The sequence below is a fragment of the Myxine glutinosa genome, chromosome 2 (assembly GCF_964187855.1).
Source record: "Myxine glutinosa chromosome 2, kmMyxGlut1.1, whole genome shotgun sequence".
Classification (NCBI taxonomy): Eukaryota; Metazoa; Chordata; class Myxini; order Myxiniformes; family Myxinidae; genus Myxine; species Myxine glutinosa.
In genome coordinates this window covers 12,108,838-12,131,626 of record NC_136262.1, presented here as the reverse complement: position 1 = coordinate 12,131,626, position 22,789 = coordinate 12,108,838, and the positions used below count along the sequence as shown (strand labels likewise).

The window sequence follows — 22,789 nt, the reverse complement described above, 5'->3', positions numbered from 1 at the left end:
CCTTCAAAAATTACTAGATCCGGATTGTCACGAAAATCTAAAAATTTCGTCAATGTCACATACTCAACTTGTCCACCACGTTTCATCCGGATCCATTCATAACGTTTTGAGCGGCGTGCGGCACACGTCGGCGTTGCGGCACACGTCGGCGTTGCGGCACACGTCGGCGTTGCGGCACACGTCGGCGTTGCGGCACACGTCGGCGTTGCGGCACACGTCGGCGTTGCGGCACACGTCGGCGTTGCGGCACACGTCGGCGTTGCGGCACACGTCGGCGTTGCGGCACACGTCGGCGTTGCGGCACACGTCGGCGTTGCGGCACACGTCGGCGTTGCGGCACACGTCGGCGTTGCGGCACACGTCGGCGTTGCGGCACACGTCGGCGTTACAGCGTTACGGCACAAGTCCGCGTTACAGCACACGTCAGCGTTACAGCACAAGTCCCCGTTACAGCGTTACAGCACAAGTCCCCGTTACAGCGTTACAGCACACGTCCGCGTTACAGCACACGTCCGCGTTACAGCACACGTCCGCGTTACAGCACACGTCCGCGTTACAGCACACGTCCGCGTTACAGCACACGTCCGCGTTACAGCACACGTCCGCGTTACAGCACACGTCCGCGTTACAGCACACGTCCGCGTTACAGCACACGTCCGCGTTACAGCACACGTCCGCGTTACAGCACACGTCCGCGTTACAGCACACGTCCGCGTTACAGCACACGTCCGCGTTACAGCACACGTCCGCGTTACAGCACACGTCCGCGTTACAGCGTTACAGCACACGTCCGCGTTACAGCACACGTCCGCGTTACAGCGTTACAGCACACGTCCGCGTTACAGCGTTACAGCACACGTCCGCGTTACAGCGTTACAGCACACATCCGTGTTACAGCACACGTCCGCGTTACAGCACACGTCCACGTTACAGCGTTACAGCACACGTCCGCGTTACAGCGTTACAGCACACGTCCGCGTTACAGCGTTACAGCACACGTCCGCGTTACAGCACACGTCCGCGTTACAGCGTTACAGCACACGTCCGCGTTACAGCACACGTCCGTGTTACAGCGTTACAGCACACGTCCGCGTTACAGCACACGTCCGCGTTACAGCGTTACAGCACACGTCCGCGTTACAGCGTTACAGCACACGTCACTCCAGTAAATGTTATCAAATGCATCGTTGCCTGTGATGCTTCTTAAGGAAACTTCAACAAAATATCTACTTTAGAGATAAAGCGATTCATTCGCGATTTCCAACTTTCGGAAAAACAAAAGAACAAACAATCAAGGACATGTTTGTTGCTTTAGCAAAGCACACGATGCGTGATCATGATGTCACGTATTCTTACATTCCTCGCCAGCGACACCATGAATGACACTGACAGCGAACACAAGCTGTTCAAAATGTGGAGGAAAAAAACAAAATGCCAGCAAACACAAGCGAAGAGACATCGGGTGTCGTACGCTGGATCAAAGTGATCTCCACATTTGCATTTGTATAGAAATAAAAATCTCTGATGGTTAAATACGAGCGATTTGTTCCACAGAACAGGGCGGCTCAGTGACCTTGCAGTTGCACACAGAGGCCTCCATGCGACTCACACGCCAAGCCAAGGCAAAGGAAACGCTTCGCGAAGCAAAAGCCGAAGAAGTCTGCATGTCTATTCAACACGAACCTTGGACGAATGAAAAACCCGCATCGTCCGGAGCAACGAGCGTCCGGACCCCACAGCCGCCACCATGGACGCCGCCATCTTGGTTTGTCACTGTGTGAATACATTGGTCGTGGTGAGGAGGATCACATTTTTGTTGTTGTTTTTGTTGGATGGAGTTGCAACCGATAAATAACTATGACAATATAAAATATAGATACCGATTATCTAAAATAACAAAACGTTTTAAAAATATATATATTTGTAATATTCGGCAAAAGTGTAATGTCACCAATACACCTCCTGAAAGACCTGCTATCGGAGAACGAAGGTTTTCCAGAATATCAAGACCGTTTTCCTCTGTGAAAATCACTGCAGAAAGAAAAATAGACGGTGGGTGTATAATGTATATAATCACCGAAAGGTAAAAGTTACATTGACATGTCATGTGCCTTTTCGTCAGAAGTGTGACGTAACCGATGCGTCACAGATTTATATCCGTTTATACTACTAAAGTCAAAGTGGATCACCTGATCACGATCGGGTTATATAGACCAGTAAACCATCGCGAAGATTGATGTTTAAAGCTGTACCAAAAATTATCCCGGGTGTGTACCATGGCGATGTTGGGCCAAATGGCCTCATTTTCCTCATTTCCCTATTTCCTTCATTTCCCCAATTTCCTTCATTTCCAAATTTCCTTACGTGGGGGGTAGGGGAGGGCCTTGGGCTGGGTTCCATTACCAATCAGCTTGCAGAGCGCTCGACAAATACCTTAGCTCATTAAACACTCAAACTAGCAGCCCAATGAAACGGTTGATGTGGAACGGCTGGCTTGGCAAGCGGTAACCAGCTGACTGGTTATGGTGACGCTTTCTTGTCTGTTTGTGAACAGGATATCTCAAAAAAGTTGTGGATGAGGCAGGATGACTTATGGCAATTTTGTGGATGAGTTGGGTAAGTGACAAGAACAAGCTGATTAGATGTTTGTTCAGGTTTGGATCCCGATCCGGCCGATCAGTGGGATACAAAACATAAACTGTTCAACCTGGCGGAGGTATGCTCTCTACGAATTGCTGTTATTAACTTTATTGAAACTTTATGTAGTTTGTGAACACTTTAAAAGTTTTGGTATCTATGGGCCCCTTCTGATTGTGGGCTTGTCGCCAGGCGCCATTGTAAACCCGGCACTGCCACCTGGTGTTATTCCAACGGCACGGAAGGTGGCCCTAAGATCTTAAGCCAGCCATCTTAACCATGAAGCCAACACCAGGAACACCAGGCTTTGCTAAATAATATGGCACTTTTTTATTAATACAGAATTATTATTTTTATACATGGTCAAGGCTCATGAAGAGCTAGGACACAACATAGGGGGAACAGCGAGAGAGAGAGAAAGAGAGAGAGAAAGAGAGAAAGAGAGAAAGAGAGAAAGAGAGAAAGAGAGAAAGAGAAAGAGAAAGAGAGAGAGAGAGGGAGAGAGAGAGAGAGAAAGAAAGAAGAGAGATACTTTTGTATCTTTTTATTATAAAAATAGAAAAGAAAACCCCCAAATAGGGGTCACATTCTCATTTCAAAGAGGGAAACAAACAAAAAAAAATTTAAAAAATATTAATACAGTAAAAATTATGCACAGAACATTTCACAAAACAATAAACGTTTCTCCAGGATTTTACAAATGACTTCTTTTATGCACCATTTGGTCTCAAACTGTGGCAGCCTTCCTGTTATGGAAAAAAAGGCAAAGTCTAACTTTACACGGCTCGTCACAAGATTTTTAAACAAGAACAAGGCATTTTCCTCATTAGCTCCAAGATCATCAACTTTTCTTTTTCTTGATTTATACACTGCCATTTTTGCCTGTGCAAGCAGGAAATTACCTAACACATCATTCAAATTCTTGTGTGAGATGTCTAAGCCATAAATGAAAACACAAGTGTTGAAAACCAAACCAATCCTGCCAAAACAATTCTTAAGAAAGATAAATAAAGGAGCCAACCGTTGACATTCAACATAAATATGAAAGAGGTTTTCAGGCCTTTTACAAAAGGGACATTCATCTGCTAGGAGACTTGAGAAGCGGTGCAGCAAGTGGTTAGAAGGGAGGATCCAGTGTGCAAGTCTCCATTGGAGGTCACCATGTCGTGGCGGCACAGGAGGATGATAGAATCCTTTCCAATTAGGAAAATATTGGGGGGAACAAGGTAAGAGGTCTCTCCATCGAACCCTCCGCTGTGTCATTTGCCCTTGCAAAAGAAAACTTACGCAACCCAAACAGAGGTCTTTTTGTTTAGGAAACCCATTGAATCCTATGCTAAAGGGGGTACACGGAGGAGAGTTGGCAAGAGAAAACTTGCAAATAAGTTCAGGAAAGGTAGCAGGAGAAGCACCTTGTTCGTTGTCTGCTTGGACTTGCTCCCAGTTAGGTGCAAGCTGTACATAGGTATGAAGCACACAGCATAGCATACGTGCCACAACTCTGGAGGATCGCACGCCAACCAGGCTTGCCAATGCATCAGCTCCAATCCAACTGCCATTTGGGCTTAAAAGATCGGCGACCGATTTTATGTTCTTCGCGACAAAGCATTGAACGAGACACCTATCAGCAGGCATATCATGGAAAATTGAATTGTAAAACAAAGGTTCCATCAAGAACATTTGCTTTGTGTACGAATGCGTAGCTCTTGTTGTCATTAGAGTTCGCCATGCGTTTAGTACACTCTGATAAAAACTGGAGAGGGGAGACATATCAAGATGCGAGAGATCCATCAAGAATATAGCGTGGTCATAGCCTAGTCTCCCCGCCTGCTGCAAAAGGCGACGAGCGACGTCGACCCAAGGTGGAGAGGGGTGCATGTACAGCATGCGTAGAGCAACCGAAAGTCGAAAGGACATTAACCGGCTCTTTATGTCAACCAGGTCTTGGCCTCCATCGGTCAGTGGCAAGCTGAGGACCCCGGGTCGCAACCAGTGCTTTCCATCCCAGAAGAAAGACACAAAGCACTTCTGAAGCTGTTGAAGCAACACTACCGGAGGGTGCAGCACAAAGAACCTGTGCCATAGGGTAGAGGCCACCAAACTGTTGATCACCATGACCCTTCCACGATAAGACAGTTGTGTTATCAGATTTCTCCATTTTTGCAGTTTTCCTTCAACAAGATCCAACAGACCAGCCCAATTCTTTGCTACTGTGGCGTCATTACCCAAGAACACTCCAAGGTATTTCACGCCATCAGTGGCCCATGCAAGAGGAGCAGGAAGTTTGGGTGCCAAGTGACATGACGGACCAAGCCAAATGGCGCTCGTTTGCTCCCAATTCACTTTGGCTGAAGAAGCCTTTTCAAACACGGATAGACAATAACGGACAACGTTAATGTCATTGAGGTTCCGCACAAAGACACACACATCATCAGCATATGCCAGCACCTTAATGGGCCGTTCAAGATGAGAAAACCCAACCCCGGTTAGTCTAGCACGCAAATAACCCAGTAAGGGTTCGATGGAGAGAGCATAGAGCAAGCCAGAGAGGGGGCAACCTTGTCGAATTCCCCTGTTGACAGGCAAGGGTGTAACAAGTCCATTGTTTATCTTAAGCACACTATAGATATTGTTATACAATATCTTAATGTAAGAAATGAAGGTCGGACCAAGTCCAAACCGTTCAAGCACTTTGAAGAGGTACCGATGATCGACGCGGTCAAAGGCCTTCTCCTGATCAAGGAGAAGAAGTCCCAAATCTGTGGGGTTTTCTTTGCACAGTTCAATCATGTCTCTTACGAGGGAGATGTTGTCATAGATGGAGCACTTGGGTACACAATAGCATTGGTCTTCTTTCAACAATGAGGAGAGATGAGGAGTAAGTCGCGATGCCAGGGCTTTTGAGAATACTTTGTAGTCTGTGCATAGCAAAGAGATTGGGCGCCAGTTTTTAATATAGAGCAAGTCTCCTTTCTTTGGAATGAGGGTGAGAATAGCCCGTCGGCAACTCTGAGGGAGCTCTCCAAGCTGGCAGCTTGCGTTCAAGGTGTTGAGGAGTTCGGGACCCAGTAGATGCCAGAATTTCTTATAAAATTCAGTTGTAAGTCCGTCCAATCCATGCGCTTTCCCAACAGCAAGGCTGTGCAGAGCGGCGCCAAGTTCGTCCAAGGTAATGGGCCCCTCCAGGTAGGAACGTCCATCCTCACACAACACTGGCAGCCCTACGGAGATAGAGGCGACACTGACAGGATTTATTTGCTCCATCGAGTATATTTTAGAGAAATATTCCTTTGTGAAAAGTTTGATAACTGATTGGTTGAAAGTGATGGATGAGTCTGCCAAACGCAGTTGAGAGAGCTGTTTGTTCGGGAGGCGTTTCTCTAAGGAAAAAAAATACTTAGTTGGTATGTCTGTCTCGTTAAGGTGCTGCACCCTCATCCGAACTAGGGCACCACGTGCATTCCTCTCAGTTATTTCTTTCAATAAAGACTGTTTTTCGGTTAAGGCTCTTTGCACATTATTATTTTGTCCTGTGACCCTCTGAAGATGTAAAATCTCTTATTGCAATAATTTCCTTGCTTCATAATCAGCCCTTTTTGAGAAGCTCTGGTATTGTTGGCAGAAACCTTTGATTTGGGTTTTTACTAGATCCCACCACACCAGTGGGTTAACAGAACAGCTTAACTTCCGTTCCAAAAGATCTGTCCAGAAAGATTCAAAAGCCTGAATAAAATTGAAGTCTTCTATTAAACTATTGTTGAATTTCCAGTGAGAACTCCCTGGACACGGTTCCGAGAGTTGAACGAATGCTCGAGCTAGGGAGTGATCGGAGAAACCGGAAGGCACGATGTCAGATTTGCAAACTCCATGTAACAGGTGAGAATTTACATAAATGCGATCAAGCCTCGCAAGTGAGATGTGGTTGTTGGAACAACGACACCATGTGTAGAATTGTTCGGAAGGGTGTTGCAAGCGCCAGACATCATGGAGATTATATTTTGCGATGATATTTGCAAAGTGTTTTGCGGTACATGGTTGAGGTTCCGGCCCGTTTCGGTCGCATGAGGCATTAACAGTACAGTTAAAGTCGCCACCAATAATTAGACAAGTCTGCAGATCCAGTGTTTGGAGGAACTTTCTCAGTTCAGCAAAGAAGGAGATCCGCTCACCATTTTTGCTTGGAGCATACACATTAAGGATTGTAAACTTGACCTGATTGAGATAGAAGGTCACAGAGGCAAGATGGCCATCAATGATATTCGCAAATTGAAGCGAGGATGGTTGGAAATGTTTCCCTAAGACAAACATGATTCCTGCCTTAGACGAGGAGCTGTTACTAAAGAAACACTCCTTATCCATAATGAGTCGCCACTGGGCCTGAACAGATCTGACGGCATGGGTCTCCTGCAACAAAGCTATGTCGAGACCGTTTGCGTTTATCAGCTGCTTGATCTGGATCTGGCGGAGTGAACTTCCACCACCATTGACATTTACTGTTCCAATCTTGAAACTCACCATGAATTAACTTAGAGTCTTTTTCGTCTTGGCGATCAATTTTCTTAAACGGTGACAATGTGTCTGACGAAAGTTGAATGAGTCAGGCCTGCGTATAATAGCCTGAGCACACTCAAGGAAGGACGGTAAATCGGGAAAGTATTCTGTTAGGTTTATACTGCGTTTCCTGTACGTGTTTTGCAAGAAAAGTCGTATTTGTTCAGGGGAAGTAGGACCTAGACTGGTAAGCTTCTCCATTGCTTCCACCTGGCTGTTTGCTTCCTCCAGGTCAGATTCGTCAGAGTCAGTTTTAATTTCCGAATCACACAAGCTTGTATAATCCTGCATGTCACTACTATCAATATTGGCACACGGACCTGCACTAGTTGTAACATCTGTGTGCTCTCCCACCGTGGGAACATTGCTTTGAGGAATAACAGCAATAATCTGTGGATTTGGTGAAACAGAAACAGCATCAGCAGATGCAGCGATGTTGCTTCCCCCGACTGCAACAACCTCCGATGGTGTGGCGGTATCTAGCAGAATAGGAGTCTCTTGCAAAATATTGATTCCTGCGATTCCAGCTTCACCCGGTGATGAAGTGAGAGCAGTAACTGGGACAGTTTCGCTATTTTCTGCTGACGGGAATTCAGCATCATCATGCTCAGGATTAACATTTTCCAAAGTGACAGCAGGTTCATCACCAGTGGCCTCAGCAGGTTCATCACCAATGGTCTCAGCAGGTTCATCACCAGTGGTCTCGGCAGGTTCATCACCAGTGGTCTCGGCAGGTTCATCACCAATGGTCTCAGCAGGTTCATCATCAATGGTCTCGGCAGGTTCATCACCAGTGGTCTCAGCAGGTTCATCACCAGTGGTCTCAGCAAAATCATCAGAGGACTTTCCAATAGCCGAGTCCGTAACAGGTGAGACGATTCCATTTGATTTGTTAACAGGTAAACCAGTCCCTGCATGTGGAACGTCTATGTCCTCACATGAAAGGGGGCCAAACTTGTTAGCTGTAGGTACAGGGTTTGTCCCAGGTAAGCCTTGTAGAGTGGCATCGGTCACGACTGGGGGGGGGGGGGGGGGGTGTTACCGACAGGTTGCTTATTGTTAAATGCTACCTTTTTCTGAGTTAAATGACCGTCGGGAAAGGTCTTTCTCTTCCTTGACGGAACAATGGTGAAACCATCCGCGACGTTCGTTGTGCTTTTTGGATCATCGGGGTGGGAAGGCTGAGCGTCATTGCCGGACATGGAAGATGTTCCCTTCACAGCCGAAGCAAAAGATGAAGAAGAGGAATCCTTGTTGTTTACACGGTTTGTCCCATCGTTCGACGAAGCCGTTTTTGGGCAAGAGCGTTTCAGGTGTCCGAATTTACCACATTCAAAACATTTCAAGGTGTCAGTGGTTACGTATAATTGGTAATCATGATTATCAATTTTGAATTTCAAAACAATGTTCAGCGTTCTTTCGACGTTAGAAGGAGGAAGTACAAGATAAGCTTGTCTCCTGAAAGACATCACATGTTTAGCCCGGTCGTCCTGGCAACGTAAAGGTAACATCGTGACATGCGAAACCACAGTACCATAACGAGATAGTTCGGAGACCAGTCTCTCGTTCTTCAGGAATGGAGGACAGTTCGAGATGATGACCTTAACGGCTGGAGTGTCGAGAGGGGACACGAGTACGAAATGTCCGTCATCTGTCGATAATCCTGTACGTACAATCTCGTGAACCAGTTCAGCCTCGGATACGAAAATAACGACACGTTTGTTCATTCGCGAGGCTGCACGAACTTTATCAATACCGATTATGTTGCCCACAGCAATAACGAGGTCTTCGACGCTGACCTCGTTCGGCGGGACACAAACGACGCCATGTCTACGAGTTAACGCTTCATATGCCGCGTAACGCGAAAACGAAGTCATAATTTACAAGGGACGAGGGTGGGGGGGGGGGGGACGAGGGTGGGGGGGGGGGGGGGACGAGGGTGGGGGGGGGGGGGACGAGGGTGGGGGGGGGGGGGGGGACGAGGGACGGGTGGGGGGGTGGGGGACGAGGGTGGGGGGGGACGAGGGTGGGGGGGGGGGACGGGGGACGAGGGGGGGGATGGGGGACGAGGGGGGGGGACGGGGGACGAGGGTGGGGGGGGGGGACGAGGGTGGGGGGGGGACGGGGGACGAGGGACGGGGGACGAGGGACGGGGGACGGGGGACGAGGGACGGGGGACGAGGGACGAGGGACGGGGGGGAGGGGACGAGGACGGGGGGCGAGGAACGGGGGACGAGGGACGGGGGGGAGGGGACGAGGACGGGGGGCGAGGAACGGGGGACGAGGGACGAGGGACGGGGGGAGGGGACGAGGACGGGGGGGGGGGGGGAGGGGCGAGGACGGGAGGGTGAATATCGCTCTCGAACAGTGATTAATTAATTACGAGCCGAGACAGATTTTCAAAGGCGAAAACAAACACAGCTGGTGGGGAAAAAAAGCGATCAGCCGGAGGACGGGATGGGCCGCCGATTAATGCAAAAGTTATCCACAAACAGCTGCGGGCTCTCTTTCTCTCTCTCAGAAAAGGAAACAAAGGACACGGAGTGAATATAAATACAAACGAGATAAGAAAAAGGGAATCAAGGAGGGAGAAGGGAGGCAGAGGGGGGTGGGGGAGGGGGGGGAGGCCGAAGCCCCGAAGTGTTGGGTTTGATCAGAGGGGAGGGGTTGGGGCACAAATGCAGAGTAAGGATGTGAAGATAAACGAACAGGGGGAAGGAAAAGGTGAAATACGACGTGGAAAGGGACAACAGAGTAGAGCAGCAGAGCAGCTCGTACCTCACCACACATGCACAGCCACCATCTTGCCACGCCCAAACACACCGACAGCCAGCAGGGGGCGAGAGAGAGAGAGAGAGAGAGAGAGAGACTTTTTTAGACTTTTTATTACAAAAATATAAAAATACAAGCCAGTCGGTGAAGATACTATTCAATACAGGCACAATAATCAAAAATACAGAAAAGAAAAAGAGATAATGACAGGAAATCAAAACAGTCCAATGAACTAGAAAAGAAAAACAACAACAGAAAAACCGACCACACACTGATTCAATCCCAACAAACCTACAAATATATCAATAATTCATTCTCCTGCACCATGCAGATCCCATCAAAACACCAGATGTTCATAAACTCATCAATACATTTCTTTCTTACAGAATCACAAAATTCAAGTTTGAGTCTTGCAGATATCAAGGCATTAAAAAAGAACAAGACATCACATTGCCCAATCGGCTTTCCTTTCAGTTTTTCCTTCCTCGATAAATAAATTGCCATTTTCGCCGTGGCCACTAGAAACAAAAACAACATATGTACATGTTCTTTCATATCATTGAAACCAAAAATAAATGATCGCAGAGAAAAAGTGATCTTCATTTTTCCAGCCATGTAAGTAGTGTAATAATGTTGCTTCTGGGACACCTCCGTTTAACATGGGAAATCCCTATCTAATGTCATTTACCCCCTTGTCTTTTTCAAAAATCATAAACACCTCTATTTCTCCCACCCTCATCTTTATGAACCTTTTGTCTGTAGTACCTATCCTTAATGTTGTTCATTAGACCACTCAAACACTACAAATATTTGTTTTCTCTTATAGACCTATCATCCTTCTTCTACATATCATCTGGCAGATTAATCTTTGACCCACTCAAACATTGACCCATTCACTTCCATATTAATTCTTTCCCTCCCTCATTGCCCCTAAACACCTATATTTCTCTCACCCTGTTCTTTACGAACCTTCTAACCTTTTGACATGTTATCCTTATTCATTAGACCACTTAAACACCTGTGATCCTTCTGACCTCATGGACCTTTTAACCTTTTACTCTTAATATCATCTGGTGAATATAACCCACTCAAACAACGACCCTACAAATATTTGTTTATGCGTGGGAAATAATTTAATTCTCCTACAACTCTCTTCACCATCTAATATATTAACAAAAAATATGTTTGAGTTTGGTTCTTTATTAAGATATTTTAACTGAGCTAAGATAAAATGGTAAACCTCCCTCAATGTTCTTGCTTGAGCGCCTCCAGTGCCACATACCATTTTTTGGTAAGCTCCGCCCACTTTTTGGTAAACCACGCCCATTTTTTACTAAGCCCCGCCCACTTTTTACTAAGCCCCGCCCACTTTTGCTAAGCTCCTCCCACTTTTGCTAAGTCCCACCCACTTTATAAACTCTTCAGCATTGTATCATTTCCAGGTAATACATTACATCATTTTCAGGGAATTTCCATCACATCATTTCCAGTTAAGACACGCCCAGGGAATTTCCACAGGAAGACACACCCAGTCCTTATAAAAGGCACCGACCACACAGGCTTTTTCAAACACGCTTTCTGCTTCACTTGAGAATGGACTACTATGCCGAAATGGAATGGGATAACTTTGCTATTCCATGGAGTCCTACTACCTGTGTAGAACTCAACCTTCAGATTGATGAACTGGACTCGAACCTCTTATCAATGGAGGTAAGTTTGTTTATTTATTTATTTATTTATTTATTTATTTATTTATTTTTTTTTTTTTTTTTAAGATGAGACTCGTGTAAGAGTTAACAAAGTTTATTTTAATATTCATAGAGCTTGATTTATACAAATAAAAAATATTGTATTAAATTAATACATTGTTATTTTCTTTCACAGGAAATTGTATCTGAGATACGAAATGAAAATTCTGCTTTTAACACAACTTGGGATGAAGTTATTTTTTTGTTTGAAGACATTTTGAACAACCAAGACCCCCAGAACGAGTTCTACCTTGATGACCCAGCCAAAGAGTTATACCTTGGAGATCCACAAAATCCTGAAAAAGAGTTTTACCATGATGATACTTGTTGTGAGTTATCAAAACAAAACCCACTGAACAAGTTCTACCTTGATGAGCCAGAATACAAGTCATACATTGGAGACCCACAAATTTCTGAAAATTGGGAAAGGAGAGTTCTCCCTGATGGTCCGCAGTTATACTATGTGAGACACATCATAGAAACCCTAAAAAATTGGGCAAGGAGAGTTCTCCCTGATGGTCCGCAGTTATACTATGTGAGACACATCATAGAAACCCTAAAAAATTGGGCAAGGAGAGTTCTCCCTGATGGTCCGCAGTTATACTATGTGAGACACATCATAGAAACCCTAAAAAATTGGGCAAGGAGAGTTCTCCCTGATGGTCCGCAGTTATACTATGTGAGACACATCATAGAAACCCTAAAAAATTGTGAAATGGGAATTCTCCCTGATGGTCCGCAGTTATACTATGTGAGACACATCATAGAAACCCTAAAAAATTGGGAAAGGGAAGTTTTCCCTGATGGTCCGCAGTTATACTATGTGAGACTTATCACGGAAACCCCCAATATTTCTGAAAATTGTGGTTTTACCTTGGGGACTTGGAAAGATGGTTATATTTTTGGAGACTCGGAATGGGGGTTTTGTTTTCATGACTCGGAATGTGATACCTATCTTGGAGGCTCAACAGGAATGTGGTTATACCTTGGGAACTTGGAAAGTTGGTTTTATTTTGGAGACTCTACCTGTGGGGTTCCTCTTGGAGACTCTTTGGATTCTAAAGCAATGAACAATGTTCTTTATTTAATGACGCTTGATTTAAGCAATATCAAGAAAGTTCGAGGAAGAAAATGCTGGAAAATTCTTTCTTCCCATTTCTACTTCTTCAAACTTAAAAGCCTTGAAAGACAGAATTGGAGGAAGAGGAAAAAAAAAAAAAGAAATACGTATTTAAAAAAGAAGAAAAGAAAGATTATGTTAGGGTTTGGGTGGGATTTTGAATGTGAGGGTTAGGGATGGGGTTGGGTTAGGGTTGGGATTTTGAATGTGAGGGTTAGGGTTGGGGTTGGGTTAGGGATGGGGTTGGGTTAGGGATGGGGTTGGGTTAGGGATGGGTTGGGTTAGGGTTGGGATTTTGAATGTGAGGGTTAGGGTTGGGGTTGGGTTAGGGATGGGATTGGGTTAGGGTTGGGATTTTGAATGTGAGGGTTAGGGATGGGTTGGGTTAGGGATGGGGTTGGGTTAGGGATGGGGTTGGGTTAGGGTTGGGGTTGGGTTAGGGATGGGGTTGGGTTAGGGTTGGGGTTGGGTTAGGGATGGGGTTGGGTTAGGGATGGGGTTGGGTTAGGGATGGGGTTGGGTTAGGGATGGGGTTGGGTTAGGGATGGGGTTGGGTTAGGGATGGGTTGGGTTAGGGATGGGTTTGGGTTAGGGATGGGGTTGGGTTAGGGCTTGGGTTGGGTTAGGGTTTGTATATTATTATGACTCACTCGCACATACACACACACACAAAAGTTAAGCCCCAACTAAAAAGTTGTGGGATTCTGTGTTTGGGGTTCACAGATTTAAAAACGTATCCCCATTATACACACACAAAAGTTAAGCCCCAACTAAAAAGTTGTGGGATTCTGTGTTTGGGGTTCACAGATTTAAAAACGTATCCCCATTATACACACACAAAAGTTAAGCCCCAACTAAAAAGTTGTGGGATTCTGTGTTTGGGGTTCACAGATTTAAAAACGTATCCCCATTATACACACACAAAAGTTAAGCCCCAACTAAAAAGTTGTGGGATTCTGTGTTTGGGGTTCACAGATTTAAAAACGTATCCCCATTATACACACACAAAAGTTAAGCCCCAACTAAAAAGTTGTGGGATTCTGTGTTTGGGGTTCACAGATTTAAAAACGTATCCCCATTATACACACACAAAAGTTAAGCCCCAACTAAAAAGTTGTGGGATTCTGTGTTTGGGGTTCACAGATTTAAAAACGTATCCCCATTATACACACACAAAAGTTAAGCCCCAACTAAAAAGTTGTGGGATTCTGTGTTTGGGGTTCACAGATTTAAAAACGTATCCCCATTACATTTTATTTATTTATTTATTATTTTCAAGGGTATTACCTGCTTACTTGTGTTTTTTGTAATTCTTGTGAGTAAAATGAACCCAAGATTTCTTCTCCATTTAAATCATATAATTTGTAGGTCCAAGGGACTGTATCCATTACATCAATGATTTTAAATAATTCACGAGTCCATTTTTGTGTATAACCTTTCTCAAAATGACTTTTCCATTTGTATATTCTTACAATATCACCAACTTTAAACTTGGGCTTTCTCAAATTAATCTCCTTTTCATATTCTAATTTTGTAAATGTTTCTGATGGTTTTGATTGTGTTGATGAATGAACTGTATTATTGTAATTATCTACAATATCCTGAATTAAATACACCCATTTTTGAGAACCGAGTTGTGTGAATTTTTTATATAATTTCTCTTTTAAAGTACGATTAAAACGCTCAATAACAACTGCCTTTCCTTCATTAAAGGTGCTGTATAATTTAATACCCTTCCCCTTAAGAAATTTCATGAATATTTTGTTATAGAACTCTGTTCCCTCATCAGTCCATAACTTCTTTGGTTTCCTTTTATCCCGATCAAATATTAGCTTAAAGGCTAACATTAAAGTATCACCCCTTTTATTTTTTAAAGGGACAACCCAGGCAAATCTACTCCTCAAATCAATAACGGTTAAAGCATACCTGTATCCCCTGTCATTATTCAATTCAATTAAATCAGCGGACCATATGTGGTCAGTGTATTTAGAATAAACCTTCCTTCTTTTAAACTTTGTGATTATAGGTTTGTGTAATTCTTCAGCCAAAAGCTCCTCAGTCTTGATGGCATCATTAGAGCCTAATAGTTTTTTGAGGAATAACCAAGACCAAGTTTCAATTTAGCATTTATCAAATTTCTCACAATAAACCTATCAACTTTCTCTCTCAACGTTGGATTTTGTATCAAAGACAAATTATACAACATTTCGCTGTCGGCTTTATGTTTTTCAGTCAACGTAGTGGTTTTCCCATAAGCAATATCATGCTTCATACACACTTCGTCAACCCTATTTGTAGGTTTAGACCAAGGTTTAGGATTGTCAGCCTCATCTAATCTTTTATCCAAGTTTGTTCCTGGACCACAGAAAGAATACCCTGGAAGGTGTAATTCCCCTGGAATTCCAGTTGTTGTAAATTTACTTCCTGACAGAAACTTTTGTATGTCTCCTCCTCTTTTAGGAGAGATGAATTGGCACTTTTTAGAGCCACATACTTGACATATTCCTTTTTGATAAACTCTATTATTTTTAGCTTTAACATAAGAGATATTTTTAGATTTAGTTTTCTTTTTACATTTGAGACAATAACTCATATTTATTTATCAGAAAAATTCCGACAGAGTATCAAAACCTTTTTGGTTTTCAACATATACATTTCAATCTTTATTTTTAAAACATAAAGAATCCTAAGGAATGCCTTCACTCTCTCCTCCATTTATTTACAAATAAAAACTAACTAAAGTCAATGACACCAACATCATCAATCACATAATCTTTTCCTTCTTCTTCTTCTTCTTCTTCACCACTTTCTCGTTTAAATCTCCTCCCTGAAATTGAAGACATTGACGTTCTTATTTTTGAAACCATTATCTTCATAAGAGTTGTTAATTCTTTAATTTCCTCTTCGGTGCGTTGAGATTGATTTATTTGCTGTAATACACTCAATCTTTTACGAATCTCACTGATTTCCATCTTTTTATATTTTTCCTCCCTCTCTCTTTGCTCCCTTTCCTCCCTCTCCTCCTTCTCCTTTTTCTCCCTCTCCTCCTTCTTCTTTTTCTCTCTTTCCTCCTTCTCCCTTTTCTCTCCTTCCTCCTTCTCCTTTTTCTCCCTCTCCTCCTCCTTTTTCTCCCTCTCCTCCTTCTCCTCCCTCTCCCTTTCCTCCTTCTCCTTTTTCTCTCTTTCCTCCTTCTCTTCTTCAATTCCTTCCTTAGCCCTTACAACCCTTGAGCTTGAGTCCCAAATAATATTATACATATACTCATCTGGATTTTGAGATATTCTTGTATCTATAATTATTTTTCTCATAATAGGATACCAATAAGATTTGTTGACGATTTCTAAAAGAGTTTTATATTTCATAACTTTGAGAAGTTCATTTTTATTTAATACTTTAAACAAGTCTCTATTTGTGGGTTTAACAATATCAGTATAAGGCCAGTTTTTAATGACAAAATTTCCATGTGTATGTTCCAATTCGTACGGTATGTAAAACCGAGCACCCTTTTCTTGTAGGTATCCTTGAATACAAAAATTATAATTCTCTTGTAGTCTTCTTCCTGCCATTTATGTATCAGAAATATATGTGAGATTAATATTATGACAGGTAATACCACCCCATCTTCCCACTACCAAATCGGTTTGTATTCCTCGGCTTTCTATCCTTATCTCATTACCTTCCTTCTTTGTCATGCGAACCATCGCTATACTATCATATATTTTTATTTTCTTAAAATCACGTATTTGTTGTTTACTAATTGTACTTCCACATAAATCCTTATCTTCACCAAGTGGATAATATTCTTCTTTACGAGACTGATTTAAATCATGTAGGTCTTCTAAGTTTATTGAAAAAGACCAATTATACCCTAAATCAGGCATATCATACCCCCATTTATTAATTCGCATATTAACTAAATGTCCTTCTTTATAAAATTCAATTGTAAGCAGGTAGTTAAATTCAATGAGGAAAGGTGTATGGTCAGTATAACCAGGTGTTGTGGTTGTAAATTTTACTTGTTTCACAAAACGTGCTGTTTTATTTAACAAGTGTGATAAATCACTGAATCTAATTAAGTCATTCGCATCTGTAGGGTTTGGATAATTGATTAATTTATAAGTATTCTTCATATTAATATTTTTACTTATACTATATTTTTGTCGTTCAGCCTGTGCCTTTGTATAATAATTTGATAAATCAATATCCTGGGAGGATTTTCCAAAGATAGAACCATCTTTTCCAACATAAGTCATTTATATTAGATTAAAAATGATATTATAAAAATTTTCATTATTGTTGAGTTGAAATAATACATATAAACATAATTGACCACAACATTTAGAATTAATTTCTTGAACTTGAAATGTTTGATAAACACCATTCTGTAAGAATTGTATTACTTCAACAGGTGGTGGCATACCATAACTATCAAAATAATATTTATCCTGACTATTATGAATACAAACCCAATGAGAACCATTCTGTGTGTCTAAATTCATAATAATATTCTTTGTATTCTTATTTATATGTATTAATTCATCTCTCATACAGATTACCACATTATCAATTTTTAGTGTTTTACAATACTTGGCTAGTTCTATATTTGACGTTGTATTCTTTCCAAATTGTTTAAACCATTTATCCATTTATTTATGAGAAAGATACAATCCATTACCCCGTTTAGTTAGTTTAACACCCGCTTGAGCGATAGAGGAAAGCATATCACCAACCAACAATCTAGCTTTATCAGGTAGACTTTCAAGTTTTTGAGCAAAATCTACAATTACACCACTTCCACTAATTTGTTTCTCCAACTCCTTGTTATGTCTTTCCAATTCTTTTTGAGCTTTTAGTTGTGCCTTCCTTTCGTTAGCAGTTTTTACCGCTGCTGAAATACCACCAGTCAATGCTCCCGCCGCACTTAAACCAGCAAATAAAGGAATTAGAAACGGGAGAAATCCTCCTCTTGACTCGTCTATTGAATATTTCTTTAACATAGGTTTCGTCATTTTAATTTTAAGTGATCCAACATCATTTAGTGTTTTTACTTGTGTGTGTGTGAGTAAAACATCAATTCTTACAGCTCCTTTTCTTTGAATTGTATTAACATTAATAATACAAGGCTTTTGATTTTGAATACAAGATGTTAATTTATTAAGATTGATTTGATTAACATATACCCCTACCATTTATTTATGAGAAAAAACCTATGTGATATTAATCATAACACCATTATCTGTATTAATCTGTAATTCTGTTTCCTCCAAAAGCAAACAATAAGCATCAACTTCTTCATTCTCCCCTCTTTCAATGTATAGAGAAGTATCCACTCGATTAGACTTTATAGTTTCCTTTTGAGAACTCAGGTCAATTGCGTAGATTGTATATAAACCTTTAAATGCAACCATATCCAAAATAGGATCATTATTACCATTACTTTCACACACTTTTTGGTAGGACTTGTAGGCTTCCGCATAATCATTTTTTTCCCAATCAATTTCCAATCTATCTCGCGGATAAAATGTGCCATCAAGAGAAACCCGAAGTTGTTTCACCTTAGCATTATCACTCAGCGCATTATTCTTATTAGTACCCTCCTCTCCATCTGGTTTTTTAAAAATGAGCCATAGGTATCGTGGCTTTCCTTCAAGAACACCCAAATTCCAAGTGTAGGTAGTGTGTTCCAGTTTAACGTGTTGACATCTTCTTTTAAGGTATGATACATTTAGCGGTTTCTTTGAGTTAAGTCTTCTATTTAACATCTCCTCCGTTTTAAGATTAGGAGTATATTCATTGATATACCAACACAAATCATTAATAACAAATTTATTATTGTCGCCAAAAGCATTTTCAGCCCCAAAAAGCAATCTATTTACATTATCATTCCTTTGTAGTTGAAATCTAATTTTAAGACCATACAAAACTTTATCATAATCACAAAATCCAAATATACCTTTAAGAGGTACTGCTACGGTAAAACTATTCTCAGCTTTTGCGTCATCATTATACATTGACTTCCTTTGACTATAACCAGGGTCTGTGTTTGTTCCCGTTGACATATCAGGAATAAAGCCTTCAACAGCTCCCTTACCCATTCTATCACCAAACGAATATAGTGTAAATTTCATCATTTCAGATGTAGCAGAGACATAATCAACCGCTTCAACCTCTTGTGTTCCAATATACAGGCGAACACTGTCAAACATTTTCCAGAAGAAATCATTTACGAGTGTAGCATTAGTATTATTCGCAGCCTTAGTGAATTTAAATTTACACAGCAAGAAACTATCAGCTATATTCAAGTAAGTTTGTTGATTATTTATTTCAAAACTTTTTGTTCCGTTTGAATTCCAGTCGGTTCCTGTAATAGCATTTACCTTAAAATAGTCTTCCTTTTTAGTAGAGTTTGAAATGATAATCGTATCATCCAAATCATAGATACTATCAATCGCTTCCATACTTGTATTTATATAGTATTAAAATTGTTGAAACCCTGACCCAAGTATTTTAATGATTTTTTGTCGTTCTTGTGAAGATAGTTGAGTTTTACCTTTTTTAATTTCTTTGATTGCTTGTAATTTATGGGACTCCTTTTGAGCATCTTTTATACTCTTTACAACACCTGCTACATTTCCCATGAGAGAAGCAGTTGAACCAATTAGGTCTTTATGTTTAAGAATGGTTGAACCAATACCCATTAGAGTATCAATTATCCCATCTCCTTTATTTCGAAATTGATGACCCACACCCCGTTGTCTCTTAGGTTTATAGTATCCTTTACCCACATACCTTGTATAGTCTGGTGAAAGGAACATGCCCTCCCCTGTAATTATTTTATATTTTCCCAACTCGTGTTTTCTTACAATAACCATTATTTATTTATTGAAAAACTTCACGTAGGTGAATTCTGATGGATATAATTTCATCATTAAAGGATATCATACGATTATCTTGGTCGGTTATCCTAAAATTTACTCTGTATATGGTTTTTCCTGACACAGGTAAATAGACAAGATTTTTTGGTTCCATATTAAATTTATAACCAATCGGGGTTGAGTATGCACTGAATGAAAATATTGTATTTGTTCTTATTCCATCGTTATAAGCACCATCAATCAAATCACAATGAATTAATACTGAATTTATACCGGAGGATATTTGGATAACATTATCACTGTAAAACGTCCCGTTATTTTCAATCTTTTTTGAAGAGAAACCCAATAGCTCTCTGAACGAATTTTCAATCGTGAAATCAACTTTATAATTATTTTTCAGTTTAATAGTTGATTTTGAAGTGTGTGTTTGAATATCTATTACAATATTTTTTGGTTCATCACCTTTTTCTTTCATAAGGCGAGAGACTTCTGAAGATATTTGAGAAATCTCGTAAGCTCCAGGTGAAACAGTTATAGTTTTGTAGGCAGTGCCTGGATTATAACTAAACTTGTTGTTTTTCTCTGTGATATTAAAAAGGGTATTGTAAGTTTCCATTGACAACAAAGATGCCTCATATGAGGTAAGGGGGTCAAGTTGTAGTGGGTAAGGGAATGAAGCTGTGTAATCGCTCGTTGTGAAATTAAAACTAAGAATTGTGCTTCTCATCTTATTTAATATCTAATAAAATATCTTTGTATTGACATTTATTAATTATTTTCATGTTCATCAACTGATCTAAAATGGCTGAGGATTCATTAAAACAATTGTTGTTTCCAGCCTTCTTACTACCTAATAACAATAATAGCCTATTAACTAATTGTGATGGGTCATTTGGAAGAAAACTAACACCCGAACCAAGCTTACTTAAAGCATCAATAATATGTTTCTCCTTCTCATTCTTCTTACTTTTACCAGCAACAGAAACTCCATAATCAAGTGTATTTAACAACTCAATATATACCCTATCTTCCTCTCTTTCCATATCAAGTGGTTCCTCAAAATATTTTGAACCGCTGAATCCGGGGTTTGTTAGAAGAAACATTAATCTTGGAGTTAATTTAACATTTGGTTGAGTAGAACTCAAGAACATCAATTCATCATTAAATATCAATACCTTTTCTTCCACAAGATGAAACACTGCTGGTTCTTCTGTTGGAATGAGACCTGCTCTGGTTTTTGAACCCGCAGAATATTCATTGTTTTGAAGAGCTTCCACAACATAATTAGGGGGTTGATTTACCTGCTCAAGTTTCCGAAATAATCCCTCGTCATCATATTCTAATTCACCAAGTTCTTGTTTTGTTATCTGACTAAAATCTTTGAGCATTTGAAGTTTTTTCGGAGTAAATTCTACCGTGGGAACTGTAGGGTGTTGAGTTTTCAAAAGTGGTTTAAAGAATTTCTCTTGTTTTCTTTCAAAGGCTTCTTCACCAGTTAGTTTCTGTCTCCGTTTCTTCTTTATCTCTTCCTGTTGTTTAACAACTTTTGAAACTAATTGTTGATGTTCCTTAAACTTTCTTTCTCTTTCTTCAGTATTCATTTTCTGTATTTATTTATTGAAAAATATCATTTAGTATCTCATCTTGTTTCACAACAATATATTTATATTTTCCAATCGTGTGTTTCATATAATTTTCAAATTCTTTTTTACTACATAACGTAGAGCAATTATCTCTCCAAAAATTATTTACATCTATTGAATTTAACTTAAATAAAATAAAAGTATTGGCATTGTTTCTTATTGAGCGTCGAGGGAGTTGAAAATATGATTGACTAAGATATATACAATTACAAGAAGAATGTCTCCCTCTTGTATAGTAGCTATCCATTACTGTTTGGTTTCTCTCATTAACACAATCATCAAAGATGACAAGGTTCTTTTTTGATTTATCTAAATCTTGAGGTGAAGGTATATCATCCGTATTATCACTGAGAATACAAGTTATGGGTTTCGATTTTGATTTCTGTGTATCACAAAATAATTGTATTATATCATCAATATTATAATCATTTAGTTTGTTTTGAAGTTTAAATAAACCGATAATGTCTTCCTTTTTAAGACCCGCATTAAAACCCTGTGAGAGTAGTTGATACTCGGGTTGAAAACTTGACTTTGTAAAAATTATTAAATTATCATAATCTAAAAAATTAGAACCAAGGAGCATCTTTAAAAGTAAACAGGTTTTTCCACATCCGCTTGAACCAACTATTAGACATCTCAATGAATTTGGAATGTTTTTATGGTTATTAAATTTTATCTTATTTTCCCAAACGGGTAAAAAATCATTCATTTATATATTTGGAAAACAAGTTATCCAACTTTTTTTGAGCTATTTGAGAAACTCTATATTTTATCCTGAGTTCGGGTTTAATTTCAAAATAATCCATTATTTTATTTATATAGTATCTTGTATTAACATTTCCATTAAAATTATTTTGAATAATAAATATCATTAAACCCTTATACATTTCCTCAATACAATTAGTCTCTTCCCTTGAAAGAAATGGTGTATTATCATCACAATACTTAACATTCATCTCTCTTATTAATCTTGTAAAGTAATTCATTTTTGGTTCTAATTTAAAAGAGTTATATATTTTTTTATATTTCTTATTATCATTAATTAAAATTAAATCACAGAAAATACATTGTTTATATGAATCCTCATCATTAAGCCCCACTCTATCACAAGCCGGACAATTCTCTAATTTATCATATGGAGAGTCTGGAAATTCTAAATATCCTTCAGAACTTATCATATTTATGTGGTAAATTTTTACTTAAACTAAACGCAAGTTTATTCATTAATAAATACAATGTTTCAAAGCACAAAAGACAAATTTCAATCAATCTCTACTTCGGTGGAAGATATAGAAAAATATGTCAAAGATGTTAAATTGAACAAAGATAAATATGGAAATTTTTGGGTAAAACCAGTTATGGAAAATAACATGAGCCCCTCTATTTCATTTAAAGGAAGAGCTCTAACTATACCTGGAAAGACATCCATTAAAGTAAATCTAA

General features: G+C 40.2%; 1 protein-coding gene across 1 annotated transcript in view; it reads right to left on the bottom strand.

The window, feature by feature from the left end:
- Nucleotides 1-1,797, bottom strand: part of CYC1 (cytochrome c1) — a 55,423-nt gene extending 53,626 nt beyond the window's left edge. The window contains exon 1 of the mRNA XM_078772995.1: nt 1,684-1,797. Within this exon, the coding sequence (XP_078629121.1) occupies nt 1,684-1,761 (78 nt within the window). The 5' untranslated portion in view covers nt 1,762-1,797. The remainder of the gene's footprint in view (nt 1-1,683) is intronic.
- Between the last annotated feature and the right edge of the window lie 20,992 nt (nt 1,798-22,789).